This window comes from Colossoma macropomum, unplaced genomic scaffold (assembly GCF_904425465.1).
Source record: "Colossoma macropomum unplaced genomic scaffold, Colossoma_macropomum, whole genome shotgun sequence".
NCBI classification, from domain to species: domain Eukaryota; kingdom Metazoa; phylum Chordata; class Actinopteri; order Characiformes; family Serrasalmidae; genus Colossoma; species Colossoma macropomum.
The window spans coordinates 136,699-163,771 of NW_023496042.1; the positions used below are offsets into that span (position 1 = coordinate 136,699).

Consider the following 27,073-nt stretch of genomic DNA (forward strand, 5'->3'; position numbering starts at 1 on the left):
CTGATCTGAGGTTCCCCACCGATAAACAAGCTGTCTTTTTGCACACGGAAATACCAGTGCTATGTTTGTTTAAGGAAAGTCCCCATATTTTGCATGTGTTTACACTCAGTGTGGACAAAGAGGTGTCTATGACATCATCATTTGCAAATATACTGAGTGTCTACTAATCAACATATTTAAAGTGAGGTGGATGGTGAAAACTTTTATGTGTACATTTTACCTCAGAATCTGGTTGCAATCAAAAGTCTGTTCAACTATTACATTCCTTTTGAGTTTTTTGCTCAACGTTAATTAAGAACCAAATGCTGATCAGTTGGTCTCTTGTATGAAACACATAGGTTTATGTTACTGGACTATTCAATCTTTTTGTTCACACTTTTTTGATGGTTCACTATGATTCAGAGACTGGTTTCTCCAAGTTTATTAGAACTAGATTCAGGATTTTAGTTAGAGAGACATCAACAAAATTATTGACAGCTTTTGAATCGAAAAGCTTTGAACCTTTTTTTGGACTCTTGCCCCTATGATAGGGCCACCGTGAGAAAGCACCCAGTCCTCTTGGGAGGTTGTGCTAAGTCCATTACAGATCCCCCTTTCTACCATAGACCCCGGCTCTTCCCTTACTTGGAAATGGTCAGGTTGCCCACAGTAGAGCCACCACCCCTCTCACATACAAGCCTCTCACTCTGTCAAGAAAGACAGGTGGCCCAACTTCATAGGTTGCTCAGGCAACTCAGGGGGTGCAGGAAACAGGGGAGTGTTCTGAGATGGGTTCCTACTGCAACGACCCCCGGCTTCCGTTCCAGGTGTTCCATTCGCAGATGGTTGTGTAACTTAAGAGCCTGCTTGATGAGTTCTTTGAGAGATTCCAGGCTGTCTCGGGTGACCAAATCACTATTCAGTTTGTTACTAAGGTTAGGTTGAAACATGGCCATTAGGGCCTTAGCATCTCACCTGCTCTCAGCAGCAGGGGAATAGAAATCAATAGCATATTCCATAATTGAGCACTTTCTCTTCCTGAGGCAGAGATATTTCTCCACAAAATGGGTGATTGAAGGTATGCTGCATGGGTGCCATAAACAGCTCTGAGGAGGAACATGTGATGGCCTTATTTTCCCACCCAGAAGTAGCTATGGCAAGCGCTTGACCAGATGATGAATGCTACTTTAGAGCGTTCAGTGGGAAATCTCAAGGGCTGTTGCCAGATTCAGCTTCATAACTCAAACATCAAGCTGATGGGATCTCAGGAAAGGGGTATCCAAAAGAGCTGGAGTCTTCACCAGTTGGACTTGGACATTGGGCTTGCCAGATTTATTGTCCACTGAGAACAACTACTGTTAAAAAAAATATGTTTTCTTTCCTTTAAGCGATATCACTGCACATTAACTAAAGCAATTTAAAAATAAGTAAATAAATAACTAATCATATAAATCAACACAACACCTACGCTTACTCCTAAACCTAACCCTAACCCTTAGAAAGTGTCATAAAATGCTGTTCAAACCACGAGAACAGAGCATAAGTGGCTGTCGCAAAAGCAACCCTTTAGCATTCTGTTTAACAATGAGTAACAACTAAAAACAAAGGAAAATAAACAGAAAACTAGAAATTCAAACAAAATAAACCAGTTCCCAACACTGCTGGAAACCAAATAATACCTGCTCTGCGGTGGTCCTATGGGGGTCTTGACTTTTGAAGCACAATAAAAGGGGGCTAACAAATTATGCACAAAAATCTGTAACTGTAGAACAAAAAAGTGCATCTATATGCTAAGTTGAGCTAATACCATGGACAAAGAGTACAGATATATTAAGGTGTACTTCATGAAGTGGCCATTCAGTGTATGTTTCAAGGATATTGAAGGAAAAATCAGAACATCAAAATAACGCATGTGGACTTACTTATTGTGAATTGTTTTAGACTGTCATGGTGATGAGAACCATGAGTGCCACGAGTAGTGGCAGAAGTCTCTTGACTGAGCATTAAATGGCAGTGAGCGCCACGGGTAGCATATGTAGGTTATGACCATTAGGCTGCCACAAGAAGCCTTGTGCAGACTCATTTCCTACTCCTTCGTCAACATATGCACTGGACTCACCTTTAATCAAAGTACAATCATCTGATAGGTGCTAATTTGTTTACCCTCATTGAAAATAGATGCTGAGCCAGGACCTATGCTAATTACATGACATTCCATCATTGCACTATTATAAAGAACTGCTCTCTCAACTATTGAACACATACATGTTTTTATTCATTAAAGCCATTTATCTGGGCAACAAATATGGTTTTTCTTGACACCATTAAATATTACAATGAACCCAAACTTGCATTAATGCAGTAAAACCCTACTCTGGTCCTCTGTTGCCTGAGGGCATTGTTTCAGTTTTTGCATATCTTCCTAAATTCACCTTTAAAGCCACTTCAGCAACTTCAGCATCTGTAAACTCTTAAAATGTGTCACAGATGTGGACTAAATGAAGAATGATGGGTTTCTGGCTCGATGGGTCAGTCCTTAGTGATTTCCTGTTCAGTAATCAATTGCACACAAAATGTAGACAGACACATGAATCCACCAATTACACTTATTACTCTGGATATAAGACACATTCTCATGAGTAGATGGAATCAAAAAGACAGATTCTACAGATTCCACAGGAAATGTTTTAACTATATTTCTGCGCTATATTATCAACATACAGAAACATCGAATTTGACGCACAGGTGACTTTGTTGACCTCAGAGGCCTATAAAGGAAACAGTGCTAACACTCATCTCTGATAATGAGGTGCTTTTTTTGTTTTGAAAATTAACATGGGTCATTTTGCATGAATTTGTAATGCGAAGAGATTTACATATCCTCTTCACTGGTCAAATAAATACATTTACTGCCACTGTCGCTGATGATGGGAACAATACAATAATGAATGATGAAACAATACAAGACTGTCATGGCATCTGTCTGGGAATACACGTAGAAGAGCTGGAGCCTGAAGGTATAAAGAGGTGAGATACTGTATGTGAACACAACGTGAGTTGGAGAGGGGCAGAACCGCATCACAGGGGAGAAATTATATACATTGGAGAAAGAAGAACATTTTCCTGTAGGATTCTTTATCATTCACATTAGTAGGGAGTAGAGCTCTTCTAAGTCGTTCTGTTTTCAATGATATTTGTGAAATTTGATTAACATCTTAAGTTTGATCTAAACATCTGGGTGATGAAATACATTTGTCTCTCAGAAATGGATCAGAAATGGACTTCAGTCTTCTTCCTTCTCTCAGGTCAGTGTGCACTTCATTTCAATTAAGAAATCCATTTACTCTAATAGTTTGCATGTCTGTACAGATTAAGGGAACTAAAAAGATGTTTAACACTTTTTTATTTTTAAAATTAGTTTTAGAATCAAACCTATTGAGAATTGCTATAGAGACTTAAGGTGATATCCAGACATTAAATACATTATGTAGAGAAAAGTATTGGGACACACCTCCTAATTATCAACTTAAGGTGTTTTAGCACATAGCCTTGGAGTCTCGATAGACAAACACTGGCAGTAGAACGGGTGATACCGATGAGCTCTGTGACTTTAAACACGGCACTGTCATAAGTCAGATTGTGAAATTTCTGTCCTGCTAGATCTGTCCCTGTCCACTATAAGTGCTGTTATTGTGAAATGGAAGAACCTAGGAGCAACAACAGCTCAGCCCCAAAGCAATGGACCATGCAAAATCACTGGCGAGTGGGGCTGGCGAGTGCTGAAGTGCGTAATACCTATCCTCTGTTGAGTCACTCACTAAAGAGTTATGGTTAGGGTCAGAAGAGTGGAAGCAACATCCGCAAAAGAACTGTGCATCCATCGCCAAGCAGCTACACATAAGTCGAAGATCAAAATGCACAATCTTGGGTTTGGTGAATGCCAGCAGAATGTTACTTGCCTGACTGCACTGTGCCCACTGTAAAGCTTGGTGGAGGAGGGATAATGCTATGGGGTTGTTTTTCAGGGGTTGGCCTAGAACATAAACATATATAGAAACATCAAATTTGATGCTCAGGAGACTTTGTTGACCCAAGAGGCCTACAAAGGAAACAGTGATAACATTCATCTCTGATAATGAGGTGCTATTTGTTATGAAAATCAACCTTGGTCATTTTGCATCTGTGTCATGCAAAGAGCTGGTCAAAACATTTACTGGAACTGCCACAGTCCCTGCTGATGGGAACAATACAATAATGAATGATGAAACAATACAAGACTGTCATGGCATCTGTCTGGGAATACACGTAGAAGAGCTGGAGCCTGAAGGTATAAAGAGATGAGATACTGTATATGAACACAATGTGAGTTGGAGAGGGGCAGAAACGCATCACGGGGGAGAAATTATATACATTGGAGAAAGAAGAACATTTTCCTGTAGGATTCTTTATCATTCACATTTATAGCGTGAGGAAAGCTCTTCTAAGTCGTTCTGTTTTCCTTACATGATGTAACTGTTATGGTGCGCCAAAGTTGTGAAATTAGAATAACATCTCAAGTTTGATCTAAACATCTGAGTGATGAAATACACTTGTCTCTCAGAAATGGATCAGAAATGGATTTCAGTCTTCTTCCTTCTCTCAGGTCAGTGTGCACTTTGTCTCTACTAAGAGATTACTTTATTCTAACTAGAAACCAATGAATGTGTCTGGAAGATGGTTCCTTATAGCTGTCTTCTTCAGCCAGTATCTACTTCTTATCATTTATGTGTTTATGGACAACACCTGTAAGAGATGCTTGTGTGTTTGTATTGTAGGTGTTTCAGGTGTAAGTTTGCATAGGAGCATTTTGAGCAGTGCCTAATTATTTGTGTAAATATATATTGCTTATGTTGGAACAAAACTTCATATCTCCAAAATGATAACTTTACAGGAGAAAAAAAAACTTACTTTTAATGTAAGTCAATGGAACCATTCATTTTTTTCCCAGGTCATTTTGGGCTATTTCTTTTGGTCTATTAATCATGAAATATATGGTCAAATTAAAGAGCAACAAGCATTTTCAAATTATGTCAAAACCTGACAAGCAAAAAAATGGAGATACAAGGTTTTATCCTAACAGGGGACAAAAAAGTATTTCTACAAGACATACACCTTATGAAACACAAGCTCTGCTGAATGTAAATAAAAACAAAATGCAATGATATGCAAATCATTTAAACCCTGTATTTCACTGAAAATAGTACAAAGACAACATATCAAATGTTGAAAATGAGATATTGTATTGTTTTTCGAAAAATGTATGCCAATTTTGAATTTGATGCCAACAACACGTTCCAAAAAAGTTGGGACAGGGGCAACTAAAGGCTGGTAAAGTTGTGTAATGCTAAAAAAAAATAAATAAAAAAAAAAAACTAATGGTTATTTGTCAACAGGACATTAAGATGAGTGGGTATAAAAAGGGCATCTCAGAGAGGCTGAGTCTTTCAGAAGTAAAGATGGGGAGGGGGTCACCACTCTGTGAAAGACTACACAATCAAATAGTGCAACAATTCATGAATAACATTTCTCAACCCAAAATAGCAAAGAACTTTTGTGTTTCATCATCTATGGTACATAATATAATTAAAAGATTCAGAGAATCTAGAGAAATCTCTGTATGCAAGGGACACGGCCAAAAAACAGTATTTGCTGGCTATGGTCTTTGGGACCTCAGGCGGTACTGCATTAAAAACAGACATGATTCTGCAGTGGAAATCACTGCATGGACTCTTCTGAAACACTTCTGAAAACCACTGTCTGTAAAATCAGTTTATCACTACATCCACAAATGCAAGTTAAAAATCTAAAACACAAAGAAAAGAACATATATAAACAGGACCCAGAAATGCTGCCACCTTCTCTGGGCCCGAGCTCATTTAAATCATGGACACTGTGTCCTCCGGGCTAAAGACCACTCATCTTGTTATCAGTGCACAGTTCAAAAGCCAGTATTCAGGATGATATAGGGGGCATTTGTTCACATGGCATGGGTGACGTGCACATCTGTGAAGGCACCATTAATGCTGAATGATATATACATGTTTTGTCAACATATGCTGCCATCCAGATGACGTCTTTTTCAAGTAAGGCCTTGATTATTTCAGCAAGACAATGCATGTATTACAACAGCATGGCTCGTGCTAAAGTGACATGCCTGCAGTCCAGATCTGTCACCTATTGAAAATATTTTTAAATGAAAACTACAACAAATGAGACCCTGAGCTGATATCAACTATAGCAATTGGTCTCCTCAGTTCCCAAACACTTACAGAGTGTTGTTAAAAGAAAAGGTGATGAAACACTGTGGCAAACATGTCCCCGTCCCAACATTTTTGGAATGTGTTGTTGGCATCGAATTCAAAATGGGCAGATGTTCTTCAAAAAACAATATAATTTCTCAGTTTATATGTTGTCTTTGTAGTATTTTCCTTTAAAAATATGGTTTAGGGCTCCCGAGTGGCGCAACCGTCTAAGCGTTGGCCCTATCATCAGGAGATCGCGAGTTCGATCTCTGGTGATGCTACAGCCATCCGTAGCCGGGAGTCCGAGAGAGCACAATGGGCCTTGCTCTCTCTGAGTGGGTAGGATGGTCCCTCCCTCTCCCCCCATCACTCAGCGCAATGCTAGTCAGCGCAGGCGTCTGTTAGCTGACGTAACAGATCTGGCGGTTGGCGCTTTCCTCCGAGCGCGTTCGGCTGTCCAATAATGTTGCATGAGTGGCAGTTCGAAAAGAAGTGGTGGTGCTTCACAGGTCTCGGAGGAAGCCTGTGTTAGCCTTCGCCCTCCTAGCGTTCATAGCATCGTGTGATTGGGGGAGTCCTAACTAGCGGGTGGAATTGGAGACGACTAAATTGGGGAGAAAATTGGGTAAAAAAAAAAAAATGGTTTAGATGATTTTTATATCACTACATTCTATTTTTATTTACTTCTGCACAGCATCCCAACATTTTTGAAAATGGATTTGTATATTCATAAGGACCATTTACTAAGCAGTATGCAAAACCTGCAGCTTGTTCCAGTTTGGTCTTGATTTACTACGACCTGCTGTTGAAATGACGTTAATCACAAATTGGCTAATTTGAATACTGGACGTGCTAAAACACAGATTCAAACAGAATGTGTTTGACTGGCTATAAACAGAAAATGAAGTCAATAAATACAAATAAACCTTCACAAACATATGTAGATGAACTAAATGAAAATCAAGGTGACCATGTGTTTGGAATGGAAGGTCCCTCACAAACACAAAATGCCTTGCAATTTTTTTGTCTTTGCATTCAAAATCTTCTATAATATTTATTGCTCTTTTATGCTTTTTAAGTTTATGAATTTCAATTGCTTTATCATGGTATGCTGTTGTTGATGAAATCTACAGACAATAAGTAGAATGAAAACATGAAAAGTTTTTCTTATTTTCCCAACTATTCGGTGCCTCCCAATTCAAATACTACTGTACCTATTATGAATTTATAACGTTTACCTTTTTTTAAAACTAAACTAGTCTTTCTAACATGAATAGTGTACTTTGGGTGAAAATATACTTTATTGCACATATTTTATTAAACAGATATAATTTTTTTTTTTCTAGTTGGCAGTATGTAATTAACACAGCACAAACTATTTAGCACACAGACTCAATTCCTACCTATTTTTACATTTTCATAAATTTTTATATGTAAAAAAAATACATATTTTAGTTAAAAGTTGTACATTTTCCATCTTCTTTGGGGAAATCCTGAGACAGTTTAAGACAATTTCAAATGCCATTGATGATGTTGTAATGGCCTTGCATTTGATTGGCTGTGCTTGTTTATTATTTTTTTTTCTGCACTCTGCTTTCCCTTTCAGCCTTGCTATGGCTGCATAACCTCCTCACTTCTCTTTGTTCATTCCTTTTCTCATCATTTTTAAACTTGAACTCATCAAAACCTCATGTTTTCTGCTTTAATTCTTTCTTTTTATTTCCTTGATTCCTTCTATTATTTGTCTTACTTCCTTTTTTGCTGTCATTCTTTTTTTTACTTTTGTATTCTGTGACTCAACTCATTCTTACAAGTAGTATTTTATGATCATTTCTTGCATTGTGCACATCGTATTTCTAGTTGTCTAAACTGATTATAAAAAACAACATACATACATACATGCATACATACATACATACAGACATTAACCTTTCTTTTGGAAGAGTTAAGGATTTTTTCATATTTTTTCATAGCAATACTGATGTGTGCCACAGAAAAATGCCTGACTTGGCAAATGATGTCATATTAAAAGCATTAAGTTACTGTGACATACACTAACATACACCTGTGTCTTCACCCCAGAAAGTGTCATGACACAAACAAATTGTAAACTTGACATCAAAATTAGGAAATACAAGCTTATATCTAAAGCATTGGTCCTACTTCATATTGTGTCTCTAATTACTGTTTAGTTACATGTTAATAATAAATGCAATTACAATGTGACCACAGTGATTTATTCACTGTAACAGACCGATTACAGTAGTACAGTTTATTTATATACATGTGTATCAATTTCAGTTTTTAATGTAGATAACTGCACCTATTATTACAATCAGAAAAGTCTTTTGGAAAAAAAAAAGTGTGTAATTACATAAGAGAAAATATGCTATTACAACTTTCAAGATGGATGGACACATTTCAACTTGAGAAGTAGAAATGTGTTCATTTACATGAACTGAACTACAGTAATCCATGAAAACATCACAAGTAGTTAGAATATCATTGCATATATTGTTAATGTGTAATGACACAGTTATTAGAGACACTTGATATAATGTAGGACTAATGCTTATGTAGGTTTATGTCCATTGTCCAAAGGGGGTTTATGTATGTTTCCTGTAATTTAGTAGAAGTCCGTGTCTTGTAGTGTAGTCTGATCTGCAGCATTCTGTTATGGGGATATATCAATTAATTTAATATGTCATTAAACTTATCTGCATGTCAGTGCATACATGTATTCTTAATGTGGGAGATCCACTGAAACAGTTTCTGGATTCAGTTTGGGAGGAGTTTGGATCCAGATCTAGCTTGTTTTGGCACAAATCATCCCTGATTTGACCTTTTCTGTGTCGCTCCATTGAAATTGATCTTAAAAATCTTTCGTCTTTCTCATGTTACTCACAGCTATCTATGGTCTGTCTGCATACGTTCCTCATCGGTATCACTTTGTGAATGAGAGTAAAACCTGGACTGAAGCTCAGAGCTACTGCAGACAGACCTACACTGATCTGGCCACCATCAACAACATGGAGGAGATGAAGAAGCTGAATGACACTGTGCAAGATAAATCTGTTAGGGTCTGGATCGGCCTAGAAAAAGTGACCTGGCAGTGGTCTCTGCAAGATGCAACAGTCTACAGAGAAAGACAGTCATACAGTAACTGGACTGCGGGAGAACCAAACAGTAATGCTAAAAAGGAGATGTGTGTGCAGCTGAATGGAGATGGAAGCTGGAATGATGACGACTGTAGCCGTTTATTTCCTTTTGTGTGTTTTGAAGGTAGGAACTTGGAAATGATGACTAATAAGGACATATGGATTACACTGTAAAAAAAAATGGTTGTCAGTTCAACCTATTGAAAAATACTTCATGTGGTAACATACAACTGAACCATCGACCTCTATCACCAGCATCTGTACTGGAAAGTAAATTACCACTGTTGACCATTTTGTTGGACAATAATATAGATGTGTTTCTTTGTACTTAGACAAGAAATGTAAAGCAATTGGATCAAAACTGACTTATAATAGAAGTAATTGACAGTTGATGAATTCTGTCAGTAGATATCAACTCATAGCATGAGACATGAGAGAATGTCAAACAAATCCTGTTCTTCTACAGTGACACTTTATCTTTTTATATTTTAGATGAAATAAACACTTAACAGACTGTCAGTAACTTATCAACAACATATTCTTGATGTAGCAGCAGTGAAAACATTCAGTAGATTATGAACAGACATTTAATGAATTGCCTGAATAAAATTTATTCATAATCTGCTGGATTCAGCTGTTTTTCACTTTATTTGGTGTCTAAATTCATATCTGTAGATGTTTAACCTGAGAGGACACTGAACATGTAATAGATTTAATACAGACCATCAACATCCTCAACAAGCTGTTATAGACACACTGACACCATTCTGTACCTGGAGCTTTACTGGATTAGGATTTGGTTAAGGTTAGGGTTAGGATTAGGGCCATGGGTGAGGGTTAGGATAAAGGCCAAGGTTGAAGTTAAGGATATGGTTAGAATTAGGGCCAAGGTAAGCATTAGGATTAGGTTTTTGGTTGAGATTAAGATTAGGGTTAGGATTAGGGCCAGGGTCAAGTTTAGTATTTGGTTAAGGGTGGGTAAGGTTAGGTTTTGCTCAGTGGAAGTACCATATAAAGTCTAAGTAATGTAACATATTACCAGTACATCTACTTAATGTAAGTAATGCGTCAACAGTGCATCTTCAAAATATTTACCTCAATGTATTCAGATGCTTTACTACTGCTACTTCACTGCTGATTTGCTGATATGTTATGGATATCCTGTTAAGAGTTTTTGTAAGTAATCTAGACCACTTAAAATAAAGTGTTTCCATAATGAAGTATAACTTTTATTTGGGAGTTCAACCATAAACTTGCAACAGCCTTTCGATCTGATTGTAAAGTGATGTTTTAGTTAGATATAGTCATCTCATTACAAGGATATGACTATGTGTCAGTCACATTCTGAGTTGTTCTTGAAAATGTGTTGTGCACTGTTAGGTACCACCTTACTTTAGTATGTTTTTCCTGATTCTATGAAATGGTTTAAAAGTTTAAAAGTTTAAAAGTTTTAAAAGATATTTACTAGACGTAAAAGGGTTTATTACCATGTTAAAACTAATATTAATATATTCTGAAGGATTTTCTGTACAGTTGATGGTGAATATGTGGCAAATTGGGTTATTTACCTTTTTATAACTGAATTTGTTTTCTAAATGTTTTTCTTTTTTTTTCCATTGGTTCATTTGCATCCAAAGTTATGCAGATGTGTTTTATTATGCTGTCTGCATCTCTATGTGCATAGTGATGAAAAATTTATTTAAAATACATGACAAATTTGCTGCTAATATTTTTCAGGAGAAATAAGTAGTTATGTAATTATTAGTGGCATGAAGAACTGGCATGATGCTCAGAGCTACTGCAGAGAGCACTACACTGATCTGGCCAGTGTGAGGAACCAGACTGAGAATGATGAGATAAAGAAGGTAGCCGATGGAAAAACTGTGTGGATCGGCCTGTTCAGAGTCTACTGGAAGTGGTCAGATCAGAGTTACTCCTCATTCCGATACTGGAAGCAAACCCAGCCATATATTTCTAGTGGAAAAGAGAACTGTGCTCATATAGTAATGACTGACGGGGGCTACTGGAATTATGCAAATTGTGAAACAAAGTTTCCATTCATCTGCTCTGAGAGTGAGTTGAATTTTAAAATGTGTTCAATGTTTTTTTTGTGTGTAATTTTAGTTACTTACTTAATTTCACACATTGGGCCATATTTATCAAACTTATCAGAGTAAGAATGCTGGTCTGGGATCAGCTTATATAACACTGATTGGAATTACACGAACTGATGCAAAGTGTTCTTACTTTGCAATGCTTGATAAATACAGGCCATTGTTAGTCAAGCCATGATGCAAATGAACATGTGTACAGGTGGAATATCAAATTGAATTGGACTGAAATATCAACATGAAAAAATCTATTTAGACACATCTACATTATAGAAGAAGAAACATTCATAAATATTCAAAATATTCAAAGACGTAGCTCAACATGTATTGTTAACTTTCAGAGAAAAGTTCTGCATACATATTGATTAAGGAGGCAAAGAGCTGGCAAGAAGCTCAGAGCTACTGCAGAGAACGTTACACAGACCTGGTCAGTGTGAGGAACCACACTGAGAACCAGCAGATATTTGATTTAGCAAAAAATTCAGTTAATAACAGTGTGTGGATTGGCCTGTTTTACGACTCCTGGAAGTGGGCAGATCAGAGTGCCTCCTTGTTCCGATACTGGGCATCAACACAGCCAGATAACTGTGGTGGAAATCAGAACTGCACTGCAGTGTTTATGGCTGAGCAGGGCCAATGGCATGATGTAAACGGCAACAGCCAACTCCCATTTATCTGCCACGCGAGTGAGTTGCATTTCACTTCTTCTATAATTCATGCATTTTATTTACTAATTTCAAGTGCAGTTATGTATTTGAATTTACACGTTATTAGTAAAATAATGTGTCACTGATCATGACTTCAACACACTTAACCTGATTCTGTAAACTGGACTGTGTTAATTATAAATTATACATGAATCCTTTTCCTTTTTCATTTTGTCTCCAGATAAGCTGATCTTGATCAAGCAGAATCTGACCTGGAGAGAAGCTCTAAGATACTGCAGAGATCATCATGTGGATCTGGTCTCAGTTCACTCTGAGGAGATCCAGCTCTGGGTGAAGGAGGTGGCACAGAAAGCCTCCACTCAAGATGTGTGGCTGGGTATGCGGTACACCTGCACTCAGGGTTTCTGGTACTGGGTGAGTGGCTTTTCCGTCTGCTACGAGAACTGGGCTCCAGGTAACGGGACAGGAGGAGAAGACTGCAGCTCTGTAGAGAGAACTGGAGCGGTGCAGTCTAGAGGAGGTCAGCAGTGGGTCAGCCTGTCTGAGGACCAGAAACTCAACTTCATCTGCACCACCTATGAAGATTAGTTACTCTGTGTGTTGGTGTATATCTGAGTGTGTGTAGACTGCATTTAACATTTTGACATATATATATATATATATATATATATATATATATATATATATATATATATATATATATATGATGCTTAACACTTTTTTTTATTGTTTGTGTTTTAGTTTTGGAACTACACCTATTTAGAATTGCTATAGAGACTTAAGGTGATAGCCAGACATTAAATACATTATATAGAATAAAGTATTGGGACACACCTCTTATTTACAACTATATTGTTATGCAATTTATATTATTATTACTATTATTATTTTTATTCATATTTTTCTGCCGTTTCTTTGCCGTGTAACTAGTCCTGCAGCTTTCGAGATATCAACACCCGTTCCAACTCCAGATTGTCCGACCTGATTGTGTGATGTGTGCTTGTATACAACTTTTTGATCGGATGCACGGATTCCGTGTAGCGAGGGAATTTTGCGGAATTTTTTCCCATAGAGAATGAATGGGGTGAACATTTGCATGCTAATCTAAGGCACTTCTCCTTGCCCGATCGACACCGTTTTTGATACACTATCTCAGGGCAGGCCCCCAAGCATGAATCCACTGTCGTTTTGACCCACACTCATCCGTTTGTCGTTTTATTCCCTCTTTCGTCTCTCCCATAGACTTACATTGAGCGGACTGTTGGCAGCATGCCAGACATGATGTCACAATGGCCCGTTAACTCACACACCCATCTAGACTCACGCACAGAGCCCAATGTCTCACGCGCTCCCAGCCTAATGCTCAGCAGTGTCAGCACACATAATGATTGTTTTAAGGTGGAACTACTTTTAAGGTGGAATTGGACTTAGCTAGCACAAGAACTAATCCACCGCCATACTGCCCCGCACTCGTCTTTGTGTCATTTTTTCATCCCTCGTTCCTCTCAGTGAGTCCCATTCGTTTTTGGCACTACTCAAACTCTATTACTTCTTCGCCCAACAGTCACCAAAATGCATGGACTCATTCAGGGCAGGTCCCCAAGCTCTAATCCACAGCCATCCTGACCCACACTCCTCTATTTGTTATTTTTTCATCCTTTGTTCCTCCCATAGAGTTCAATTCATTTTTACCACCACCCAAACTCTATTGCTTCTTTGCCCGACAACCACCGAAATGCATGTACTCACTCAGGGCACATCCCCAAGCTCTAATCCATAGCCATACTGACCCGCACTCCGCTATTTGTCATTTTTCATCCCTCATTCCTTCCTTGAATCCCGTTTATTTTCTTTCGCAACAAGGCCCTAATATGTCTCCTTCTCAACAACCCCCAAAGTACATGTACTCTTTCAGCTCAGGTCTACAAGCTCTAATCCATAGCCATACTGACCCACACTCCTCTATGAGTACCTTTTTCATCCCTCATTCCTCCTATAGAATTCCATAGTAACCGCGGCGCAACCATTCCGCGTTTCCTTCAGGAAATGCACTTTTCTAGATATATATAAGAGTTCAGGTGTTTTAACCAGATTGCTAAGAGGTAGATAAATCTAAACACATAGCCTTGCACTCTTGATAGACAAACACTGGCAGTAGAATGGATCATTGTGATGAGCACTGTGACTTTAAATGTGGCACTGTCATAGGATGCCACCTCTGCCACAAGTCAGGTTGTACAGCATGCCAACAGTGGACTCTGGAGCAGTGGAAATGTATTCTGTGGAGTGATGAATCACGCTTTACTGTCTGTCAGTCGGATGGACGAGTCTGGGTTTGGCAAATTCCAGGAGAACGTTACCTGCCTGACTGCATTGTGCCAGCTGTAAAGTTTAGTGGAGGAGGGATAATACTATAGGGTTGTTTTTCAGGGGTTGGCCTAGAACCCTTAGTTCCAGTGAAGGGAAATCTTAATGCTTCGACAGACCAAGACATTTTGGACAATTGTGTTCTTCCAACTTTGTGGGAACAGTTTGGGGAAGAACATTTTTCTGTTCCAGCATGACTGAGCCCCAGTGCACAAAGCAGCTCCATAAAGGCCTGGCTGGTTGAGTTTGGCTGGAGGAACTTGACTGACCCTCACAGAGCCCTGACCTCAACCCCATCAAACACCTTTAGGATGAACTAGAAAGGGGATTGCGAGCCAGGCCCTCTTGTCCAACATCACTGTCTGACCTCACAAATGCTCTTCTGGGTGAACGGGCAAATATTCCAACAGAGACACTCCAACATCTTGTAGAAAGCTTCCCAGAAGAGTGGAAGCAACTTTAGTCCATATAGTGTATGTTTTAGTGTATGTCATAATTGTATTCTTTTATCTTGATTTTTTCTTTTTGTGTAGTTGTGAGTATTAGTATTGGTATCATGACTATTATGATTGTGATAATTAGTAATCAGTAATAATTATTAGTAGTTGTAGTAGAGATGTTACTAGTAATATTGGTGGTGGATGTTTCTTCAATCATTTCCATTTGTAACATCTGCTTTATGACACTAGCAACCTGGGAGCCAACAGTAGTCTGTAAAACTGCAACATATAAAGTCAAGAACTTTTTAATTAAATATATTCCAACTTAAAATGTTTTTGTTTTAACCAAACCCAGAGAGTAAAAGTGAAACTTTTTTACAGTCCTAGAACCACTTGGATCCTATTTTACATATTTTACGACCAATATGTTGACCACTAGGCATTTGTTGGTCTACTAGAATATATCCTATTTATCCAATGTTCTGTGTAATATCTTGTAAATTTCTACTCATGCAATCCTGTATTTGTGATGTTTCTACTCCTGTTATGACACAAACTGCTGAAGTTACATAATGTTATCACTAATGGTTTTATTCAAGCTAACTTCATACTAATCATTGCTGTGTTTACATTTTTTCTATCGCCTCTGTTTTATTCTTTAAATTCTTGGTTAAGCAATAAAGTTGGTGAAGGTCTTGGCACTGCATGTCTCTAATTGCTTTTCTTTGCATTAAATTGCATTTTTGTCACAGCACCAGCTTTAACCACACTCAGCACCAGAGTTAAAAATTGTAGTAGGAACATTAAACCAGCTGTTATTTCAGCTAATTCTAGTAGAAACCAAGCTCTGACAGTTTGGTCTTGTTTTGAAAACTTTAGCACAGCAATCTGTGAGAATGTCTATCCATGATGAATTGTACTCATGCTGGACTACAAAATACCAGTCTGAAATAGTTTTATTATTAAACCTCTTTGTGATTTAATTCCTCCTGATGCACTTCCACCCCAGGAAACTGATGCTGAACCCCGCATGGCTGCAGGAAGCAGCACTTGCTTCCAAAAAACTCCCATGGTGATGATGCCTCCCCCATCCAGCCTCCTTGGACTAGGCCCAGGCACTGGGTCATTTCTCACTTTTGACCCCAGTGGCAGGTCACTAAGGGGATTGGACCATGGTAGTGGAGAGGTGGAGTTGCTGTCTTTCCCACCTGCTCCTCCTTTGATTGTGGACTATTGTAGGTTGTTTGGGGAGGAACATTAGAAGCATGAAACTGTGTTCTCTCAAAAGTAGAACTGAAAGAAGCTGGCCTTTCAGCCACATGTTCAGAATGATGGGAAGAGAGAAAAAACAACTGTAAAAATGACTGAATATGTAAGATTTCACATATACTTTTGTTTCATACACTGGTATGTGTAAACAAAGCACTTTATATGCTGGCATGATGATCTGAGGCCCTATTATGCCTTAGATTGATATGGATTGATAAGAATATGGACAATGTACTGATTATGCTAGCAGGCACCATTCATTCAATGAGGCTAAGAAGGCAGTTTGATGTATGGCCTATACACTGAAATTCTACCACTAAAAATCTAGTCATATTGGTTTTATGAACCTTAGTCTAACCATCTGAAGTCTATGGGATTTTCTTGATTTTTCCATGTCTTCTTAAATTTGCCTCTAAAGGCACTTGCACATATGATGATACCCATATAGTTCATATCGAAATGCTGTGTTATCTTCGTCACTGCTTTCCAAAACCGTTGCAGCAACTTCACCATCAGTATGAAGTAACTCTTTCCATGTGTCTCCGATGTGGAGTGAATGAAGATTGAAGGGTTTCCGGCCTAATCAGTCAGTCCTTAATGAGTGTTCAGTGGTCAGTTTGACACAGGCATAGACAGACACATGAATCCACCAATTACACATGGTGAAAGGCAGATGACATGTAATTTAATTCTGTCATCATAGCCTCATAACTCTGGAAGTAAATCTTATATAAATTCTCACATTGAGATGGAATTGAAAGACAGACTCCACAGTTTCAGGAAATATGTGTGAACTATATATATAATCGAATTTGTTGCACGTCCGTGTTGGTTGACACCAGAGGCCTAGAAAGGAAACACTGATAACATGTGTCCTTTGCTTTGAAAATCAGCCTGGGTCATTTTGCATGTCTGAATCATGCAAAGAGCTTTACATATCCTCTTCACTGCTGACGGGCTGATGAAACTGATAAAATACTGTCCTGTTATGTCTCTAGGAATACATGTAAAAGAGCTGGAGCGTGGAGATATAAAGAGGTGCTACACCATATGTGAACATAACGTGAGTTGGAGAGGATCAGAAACACATCACAAGAGAAAAAAATATATACACTGGAGAAAAAGAGAGCACTTCCCTCCAGGATTCTTTATCATTCACATTAGTAGTGTGAGTAGAACTCCTCTAAGTCGTTCTGTTTCCTATGATATTTATTACATGGCATAATTGTTACAGTGCAGCAATGTTGTGAAATTAGATTAACATCATAGGTTTGATCCAAACATCTAAGTGATGAAATACATTTGTCTCTCAGAAATGGATCAGAAATGGATTTCAGTCTTCTTCCTTCTCTCAGGTCAGTGTGAACTTTGTCTCAATTAAGAGATTAATTTACTCTTATAGTAAACTAGAAACCAGTGAATAAGCTTAGTATGTGTCTGGAAGATGGTTCCTTACAGCTGCCTTCTTTAACATGTGTATTTATCTATCTACATTTTTGTGTTTATGGACAACACTTGTAAGAGATGCTTGTGTGCTTGAATTGTATGTGTTTCAGGCAGAAGAGTTGGTATAGAAGCATTTTGAGCAGTGTTTAGTTGTCATTTTCTATCTATCTATCTATCTATCTCTCTCTCTCTCTCTCTCTCTCTCTCTCTCTCTCTCTCTCTCTCTCTATCTATCTATATATATATATATATATATATATATATATATACACACACACTTTTTTGTAGTAGATGCTGCAATTCTACTGATGTTGCTATGTGTTCATGGTGTCAAACATTTGGGACTACATTGGTAGCATTTTCCTAGAGGCATAACATAAGTGGTGCTACAAGACACCTTATCAAACACAAGCTCTGTGGAATGGCTACAAGCTCTGGAAGGCAGGCTAAGTTTTTTTGGCATTTTTTTCCAGCCTCAACATTCATGGTTTGGTTGTGACAAAGGGGGTCATGAAATATTTTTAACGTCACCTGCAAACTGGCTAATTTGAATACCCGAGGTTCTAAAACACAGATCCACATAGACTGTTTTATGACTGGTTGTAGACAGAAAGTCACAGGAGGAGACAGATAAGCAGAAAGAAATAATCTTTCTAAGAGCTGAAAGTGGAGGAGACAGCGGGTCCAGTCTGCTAAAAGATGAGTAGACTGGGAAAATCAATGTGAGATCAATAATTACTGACTAATTACTGAATAATTAATGACTCAGGTTATCCTAGACTGTCATGTGATGTTAAAGTAATAAAAAAATAATTAAATTGACAGGTGGCAGCAGTAATACAGTCACTGTACTGGACTGCAGTGGTGAAGAAGGAGCTGAGCCATAAGGCAAAGCTCTCTGTTTACCAATCGGTCAACATCCCAGCCCTCACCTGTGGTCATGAGCTGTGGGTAATGATCGAACGAATGAGATTGCAAATACAAGCAGTGGAAATGAGCTTTCTTTGCAGGGTGGTGGGCTACACTCTACTTGACAGGGTGAGGAGCTCAGTCATCTGGAAGGAGCTCAGAGTAGAGCCGCTACTCCTCCACATTGAGAGGAGTCGGTTGAGGCGGTTCAGGCATCTGATAAGGATGCCCCCTGGACGCCTCTCAGTGAAGGGTTTTTGAGGCTGCTCAGGGGTCCCCCGGAATGAGCTAGAGGAAGTTGAAGGGGACAGCGTTGTCTTTCTCTGCTCTCCCAACTGCTAAATTAAATTAACGGTTAAATATGATGAATGAATGAATTTCCTCTACAAATACAAAGTTGAAAGTATCAAAGGTAAAAGTACTACAAGATTAATTATGACTCTTATTACTATTTTTGTAACAAGACTCGATTTACGTGTAAATACTCGAGTGTCACTCTTGGTAAACCAATCTTTTTAATTGAATATCATTAATTAGTCTAATTGATGTCTATTAAAATTATCATAAGCACCAAACACTGAATGCAAACAATTTCCATTAGGTAGAACTGAGTGGCTCTGAAATAACTTTTTGCAAACAAGCAAAGTTTCAGTTTAAGATTTATTTGGAACTTAGTTACAAGTTTGAGTTTAATGAAAACTTGCTTTAAACTCAGATTCACCAATGAGTTTCCTTTACTAAACTGCATCTGTAGGTCTCTGTTCATAAACATAAACTAGCCCAAACAAATTTACTATTAAATGAAATGTGTTTGTATAAATTCAGAAAAAAAGACACGTCAGTCACAACTGCATATGTGTACATATTTCTATATTGGGGTCTATTTACACCAAGTTAGGTTAGTTCATCATTTATATTGAATAGACTCTCCCCGCTGCTGCACTGATGTTGAACCGTGTGTTGCACTGGGTCTGTATGTCCAACAGGTCAAAACAAGCTCAAAACAAAGTGACCACTGTGCCCTGATTGGTGTTTTTGCTTCACACTTCTTTGGTTTTTACATGTTATGGTTTTATGCGCACATAAACCAAAAGGAATGACAGATTTCGCATCATGTAGTGGAGTAAAAAGTAAGATATTTGATTTTGAAATGGAGTGGAGTGAAAGTAAAAAGTCACCCAAAAGGGAAAAGACTTCAGTAAAGTACAGATACAGTATTAATTACAGTAATTAAGTACAGTAATGAATTACATTTACTTCATTACTGTCCACCACTGGTATCAATCAACATGCCCCATGACAGAAAATATGTTAAATGTATTGAAAAAGAAGAAATAAATCAAATGTGTTAAATGTCATGGCGAAAATGTTTTTGCCAATGTCCAGAAAAAAAAGTTAGTAAATTATGTTTGAATGAAAAATTTGTGAATTATTATATCCAAGCCGTGGTCTGTAATGTGTGAAAAAAAGTTGATTACACTTAATATTAATTTCATTGATATTAATTGTGATAATGTTTGTAGGGAAAATATTTTTTAAGTTTCTTTCAGATGATTAAACATGCATTGGGTCATTTTGTCCCAGGAAAAATATAGCTGCTCCTTACAGCTGAACATAGCAGAAGGAATGTTGTTAGAAAAGTTGGCATTTTCTGTGCTGGTGCAGTGTGAATACTCACATTACATAGACAATTACACCCACTATTACAATCAGAAAAGTCTTTTTTGGAAAAACGGCAGTTCACCCTATTACACATGTGAACTCATAAGAGAAAATACGCTGTTGTCACTATAAAGATAGACTTGTGTAAATACATAAGCAAAAACTGAAGATGATGTGTGTCTTTTTACATGAGCTCTACTACAATAATCCATCTGTAACTGTGAATACATTGCTAGTAGTAACACTGCTGTTGCATGTGTTGTTAATGTGTAACTACACAGTTATTAGAGACAATATAAAGTAGGGCCAATGCTTATGTAGGTTTATGTCCATTGTCATAAAACATTTATGTCAGTATGTAAGTGTCCTGATGATGAACAGTGCCCTAGAGTAAAGTGTTACCTTTGTCTATTATGACAGAATAGTTTGGAAGCATATGGGTAGCAAAATGAAAATGTAATATATAAGAAAACAACATATTCCTATATTTTGTATGAATTTATTAATTTAAATGGCCCTCTCATGGATGCTATTTCGAATACAAAAACATTATATTTCACAATTTTCAGATGTTTGACAGGCGAAAGTCTATGAAAATTATAATGAAATCAGGTCAAAGGCATTTTCAAAAAATAAAAAAATTGCGACAGAATGATCTCATAGGTGAGAATATGTGATTGCAATGAGGAGAGGTGCTGGTTGCCTTTCAACATTTGAATTATGCCAAAAGGCAAATATACAAATGCAATGCCATCTTGCATTTTATTACTGACATGCTTTCATAAAATATGGTAAATCACCTTTTTAAACGATGAAAACAGTCTAAGACATGTCAAGTTTTGCCTGTTTTGCTAAGCATTACTAAGCTCTTTAGATAAATAACCAATCACCGTATTTAACCTACACTGTTAGAAATAAAGGTTCTGTGCTGGTACATTTTTCGTTCTACATGGTACAAACAGTGTAAATGTTCCCTCAAAGGTACAACAGTGGTTTTAAGGACTAATTGTGAACCTTAAATAAGTTTTTCCAGGTGAAAAGTACATATTTATATCTTCTCATAAACTAATGTTTTAAAACAGAACAATAAAATAATAAGCCTGGAGACGAGATGGGGTGTACGGAGTCAATACAAATTAGATAATATAATTTTAATGGATTACGGTACAATTATGTTCCCTGACTAAAGATACTGAGATGTACCCTTGAGGGTACCACCCCTGTGAAAAGAGGGGTCCTGCCCCAGTGACAGTTTAGTACCTTTTTTAATCAGGGTGTATGAGTATCATTCAGTTCATGCAATTAACCGAAGATCTCACATAAAACTATTTTTGTTCTCATCTGTTGTATTGTATTGTGGGGACAAATTATGTATTTGAATTTTTCATGAAACATATCTGCAGATTAGTGCATACATTAATTTCATTAGGTGGGAAATCCACTGGAAGAGTTGCTAGATCCTGTTTTGGATCCAGATCTTCCTTGTTTTGGCACAAATCAAACCCTGATATTTTTGTTTTGCTCCGGTGAAATGCTCCCTAAAAATCCTCCTCTTTCTTATGTTACTCACAGCTATCTATGGTCTGTCTGCATACGTTCCTCATCAGTATATCTTTGTGAATGAGAGTAAAACCTGGACTGAAGCTCAGAGCTACTGCAGACAGACCTACACTGATCTGGCCACCATCAACAACATGGAGGAGATGAAGAAGCTGAATGACACTGTGCAAGATAAATCTGTTAGGGTCTGGATCGGCCTAGAAAAAGTGACCTGGCAGTGGTCTCTGCAAGATGGAACAGTCTACAGAGAAGGACAGTCATACAGCAACTGGAATACGGGAGAACCAAACAGTAAAGCTGGAACGGACGTGTGTGTTCAGATGTATACAGGTGGAAACTGGAATGATGAAGACTGTAGCCGTTTATTTCCTTTCGTGTGTTTTGAAGGTAAGAACTTAAAAATGATGACTGTCATTTCAACCTGTAAATATATTTCATGTGGTAACTTACAATTGAACTACTATTATTCAAAAAATACTTTGATTGAAATAATAAATAGTTTATGTACTTCTTACCACATAAAGTGTTTTTTTATGTTGATCTGACAACCATTTTTATAAATGTATGAATGTATTTGCTGATCACTGGTATGCCTTATTTTAAAATAGCCTTATCCCTGAGAAGTAGCAGCAGGACTTTTTACTGCTGGTTATCACTTTGCATGATCTGTTAGGTAAGACAGGGTAAAATAAACACTCATCTCTATCACCAGCATCTGTATTGGAAAGTACAATACCACTGTTCAATCTCTTATTGGATAATAATATAGACATGTTTCTCTGTACTTAGACAAGAAATGTGAAGAAATTGACTCAAAACGGACTTTTAATAGACGTAATTGGCAGTTGCTAAATTCTTTCAGTAAACATTTCAAATATGTTAATATACAACACAAATTTGAAACTACAGCCATTACACTTCAACGATACATGTCTACATTGAGAATGTCTTTCAAGACCTGTTTTTACAGTTTTTATTCAAGTTTTGCTGCAGCAAGAGAGGGGCAAAACAGTTCTGGTAGCTTCGTTTTCCTTGAAATTTTTATTTTTCTACTGCATTGTCCTGGCTCAACTTGACTTGGCCTGACTCAACTTGAGCCTGATAGCAGCAAGCCAAATGACTGCTGACAAAAAAGAAGAGTTTTGAAAAAACTACATCAGAGTTCAAACAATGAGATTATTATGAGATGACCCTGTCCCCCACAACTTCCTCCAGCTTATTCCCGGGGACCCCAAGCTGCTCCCAGGCCAACCTGGAGATATAATCCCTCCAGCGGGTCCTAGGACGACCCCGGGGTCTTGTCCCGGTAGGCCGTGCCTGGTACACCCCCACCGGGAGGCGTCCAGGGGGCATCCGGATCAGATGCCCAAACCACCTCAGCTGGCTCCTCTCAATGCGGAGGAGTAGCGGCTCTACTCCGAGCTCCTCCCGGATGGCCGTTATGTTTAGATATGTTTTTAGCAATTCTCTCTGACCAGTCAGGCATCGGTAGTGTTTTTATTTGACCTTTTTTATCAGCTCAGCTCGCTTGGAACCTTGACAGGGATAATAACAAAAAAAGTTGTGGGTGCCAGGGACCAACTTTTGCCTATTGGACAACCAAAAAAGGTAAGTAGAGTCGAGTCAAGTCGAGCCGGTACCTCTCAGTGGAAAAGCAAGTTTAGTGTCTATTCATTCAGTAGTAATTGTTGCTGAGAACGAAGCATAATTTTTACTCAACTGAGTAAATTTAATGGTTACTTTCTCCCGGTTTGCATTAACCTTATTTTGCCTTGGTCAAAAGTTGACAAGCTTTCTGTATGTTTTACTTTGTTCATGGTTTCATTTGCATCCAAAAAATATGCGGATGTCATTTGTTATGTAAGCTTCCATATGTGCGTAATAATAAAAAATTTGCTGTTCATGTTTTTCAGAAAGAAAAAGTAGTTATGTATTTATTGATTACATGAAGAGCTGGCATGAAGCTCAGAGCTACTGCAGAAAGAATCACACAGATCTGACCAGCGTGAGGAACCAGGCTGAGAATGACGAGATAAAGAAGGTAGCCAATGGAAAAAATGTTTGGATCGGCCTGTTCAGAGATTTCTGGAAGTGGTCAGATCAGAGTTACTCTTCATTTCAAAACTGGAAGCAAAACCAGCCAGATTATTTTCTTGGAATAGAGAACTGTGCTCATATTGAAATAAATGACGGGGGTCGCTGGAATGATCAAAACTGTGAAAGAAAGTTTCCATTCCTCTGCTCTGAGGGTGAGTTGAACTTTAAAATGTGTGAGATTATTTTGTTGAATGTTCAGTTACTTATTTAATTTAGATCAATTGAAAAGAAATATATATATATATATATATATATATATATATATATATATATATATATATATATATATAAATTTATTTAGACACATATGCAGTATATCAAATGTACATGTTTAACAATATTCAAAATATGTGAAGATGTAGCTCATGGTATATTGTTAAAAACTTTCAGGGAAAAACTCTACATACATGTTGATTAAGGAGGCAAAGACCTGGCGTGAAGCTCAGAGCTACTGCAGAGAACATTACACAGACCTGGTCAGTGTGAGGAACCAGACTGAGAACCAGCAGATATTAGATTTAACAAAAAATCCAGTCAGTAATGATGTGTGGATTGGCCTGTTTTACGACTCCTGGAAGTGGGCAGATCAGAGTGCCTCCTTGTTCCGATACTGGGCATCAACACAGCCAGATAATAATGGTGGAAATCAGAACTGCACTGCAGTGTTTATGGCTGAGCAGGGCCAATGGCATGATTTAAACGGCAACAGCCAACTCCCATTCATCTGCCATCAGAGTGAGTTGCATTTCACTTCTTCTATAATTCATGCATTTTATTTACTAATTTCAAGTGCAGTTATGTATTTGAATTTACACATTATTAGTAAAATAATGTGCCACTGATCATGACTTCAACACACTTTACCTGATTATGTAAACTGGACTGTGATCGAAATTATGCACTGATCCTTTTCTGTTTTCCTTCTGTCTCCAGATAAGCTGATCTTGATCAAGCAGAATCTGACCTGGAGAGAAGCTCTGAGATACTGCAGAGATCATCATGTGGATCTGGTCTCAGTTCACTCTGAGGAGATCCAGCTCTGGGTGAAGGAGGTGGCACAGAAAGCCTCCACTGAACATGTGTGGCTGGGTCTGCGTCACACCTGCACCCTCAGCTTCTGGTACTGGGTGAGTGGAGAGTCTATCTGCTACCAGAACTGGGCTCCAGGTAACGGGACAGGAGAAGAAGACTGCAGCTCTGTAGAGAGAACTGGAGCGGTGCAGTCTAGAGGAGGTCAGCAGTGGGTCAGCCTGCCTGAGGACCAGGAACTCAACTTCATCTGCACCACCTATGAAGGTTAGTTACTCAGTTTGCGAGTATCTGAGTGTCTGTGGCTTTAGATGCTTTTTTATGAACTGCATTTAAAATTTTGCATATTTTATGTTTTTGAAGATGAAATATGAAAACAGGCTGTGGTCCATCATCTGTCCTCAACATCAGTGGATTCACGTTGCTGTCTTGTCTATGTTTGCATTTCTGTACAGATTATGGGAACTAACAAGATGCTTAACACTTTATTTATGTATCTCAAGTTTTGGAACTAAACCTTTTTAGAATTGCTATAGAGATTTAAGGTGATAACCAGACATCAAATATGTTGTATTTTATTCCATTTAAATCATAACATTTTGATTATTTTTTTTTGTTTCTTATTGCTATTTTTGGTAAGATGATTATTATGATAACTAGTAATCAATAGTAATTATTAGTCATTGTAGTAGAGGTGTTTCTAGTCGTAACGTTGGTGGTGGATTTTTTAAATTAATTTCCAACTGTAACATCTGTTTTATAACACTAACACATGTATTAAACTATTAAATTTTTGTATTAAATTTACTAAAACAATTTATAACATTCACCATTATACAAAACTGGAAACTGCAAAATATAAAGTCAAGAATATGTTAATTAAATCTCTTACAAGCTTAAAATGTTTTTATTTTAACAAAACACAGAGTGTAAAAGTGAAAGTAAGGTTTTTTTACAGTACTGGAACCACTAGGATCTTGTTTAATATATGTTATTAATATGGTGACTTTAATAGACTCCACTAGGCATTTAATAATAATAATAATAATAATAATAATAATAATAATAATAATTTATATAGGGCCTTTCGCAAACCCAAGGTCACTTAATTTGTTTTGTTTATCTTCCAGAGTGTATCCCATTTATCCAATGCTCTGTGTAATATCTTGTAAATGTTTACTCATGAAATCCTGTATTATTTCTGATGTTTGTACTCTTGTTATGACACAAACTGCTGAAGTTGCTGAAAAAGTACACATACACACATATAAAATACTCTTACTAAAGGTTTTATTCAAGCTAACTTCATACTAATTATTGCTGTGGTTACATTCATTGTATTGCCTCTGTTTAATGTTTTAATTGTTGGTTAAGCAATAAAGATGGTGAAGCATCAGCACTGTGTGTCATTATTTGCTTTTAATTGCATTAAACTGCATTGTTTTCTCGCTGCACCAGCTAGAGTTAAATATTGCAGATGAAAACATCTCAGATGAACCAACTGTTATTTTAGCTAATTTCAGTGGAAAACCTCTGACAGTTTGATCTTTCTTTTGAAACTTTTCCACAGCAAACTTTCAGAATCTCTAGCCATGATGAACTGTACTCATGCTGGATTGCACAATAGCATTTTTTTTTTCAGTCTCAAAATGTTTTAATATTAAACATAAAAAGTGTTTAGTGCGTTCTATTCTGGAGGCAGCTGAATAACTAGTCACTGCCTCTTTCTTTGGGCAGCATTTTAACGAAAAAGGAACCTTAGCGGGTATCGCTTTCAGGACAGAGCTTTAGAACCATCATACGTCATAAGTTACACTGCACTCTACATGTTTTATCAGTTTACTCGCAGTCGTTGGTTAGCGTACACTCCCCTCCGACTGTAAAAGTTTTGCTGTATTGACAAAAATACAGATAATCATGACTACTAGTTTGTGAATCATTTCAATTCATTCACTCCTCATGCACCTTAATGAACCTGCTTTATTTCTAACACACAAAGGATAAAAATTTCATATAATTTTGTACAAAAAGCACTCAGAAAGAAGGAGCGCACACAATCTGTTAAGCTGCTAATATGCATTTTATTTTATGCATTCT

General features: G+C 37.6%; 1 protein-coding gene across 3 annotated transcripts; it reads left to right on the forward strand.

Moving 5' to 3' along the window:
* The first annotated feature begins 4,300 nt into the window (after nt 1-4,300).
* Nucleotides 4,301-25,508, forward strand: LOC118804321 (macrophage mannose receptor 1-like). Of its 3 annotated transcripts, none has more exons than XM_036564800.1 (7): nt 4,301-4,621; nt 17,587-17,628; nt 21,863-22,237; nt 23,764-24,099; nt 24,338-24,682; nt 24,881-25,243; nt 25,340-25,508. In XM_036564800.1, exons 1-7 carry the CDS (start codon nt 4,558-4,560, stop codon nt 25,348-25,350), a joined length of 1,536 nt encoding a protein of 511 aa, XP_036420693.1. In that variant the 5' UTR covers nt 4,301-4,557; the 3' UTR covers nt 25,351-25,508. The 3 variants fall into 3 exon arrangements, with proteins under 3 accessions (XP_036420693.1, XP_036420694.1, XP_036420695.1); XM_036564802.1 differs by lacking the exon at nt 4,301-4,621 and adding an exon at nt 17,309-17,441; XM_036564801.1 differs by lacking the exons at nt 17,587-17,628; nt 21,863-22,237; nt 23,764-24,099 and adding exons at nt 9,168-9,542; nt 11,156-11,491.
* Nucleotides 25,509-27,073: the final 1,565 nt, after the last annotated feature.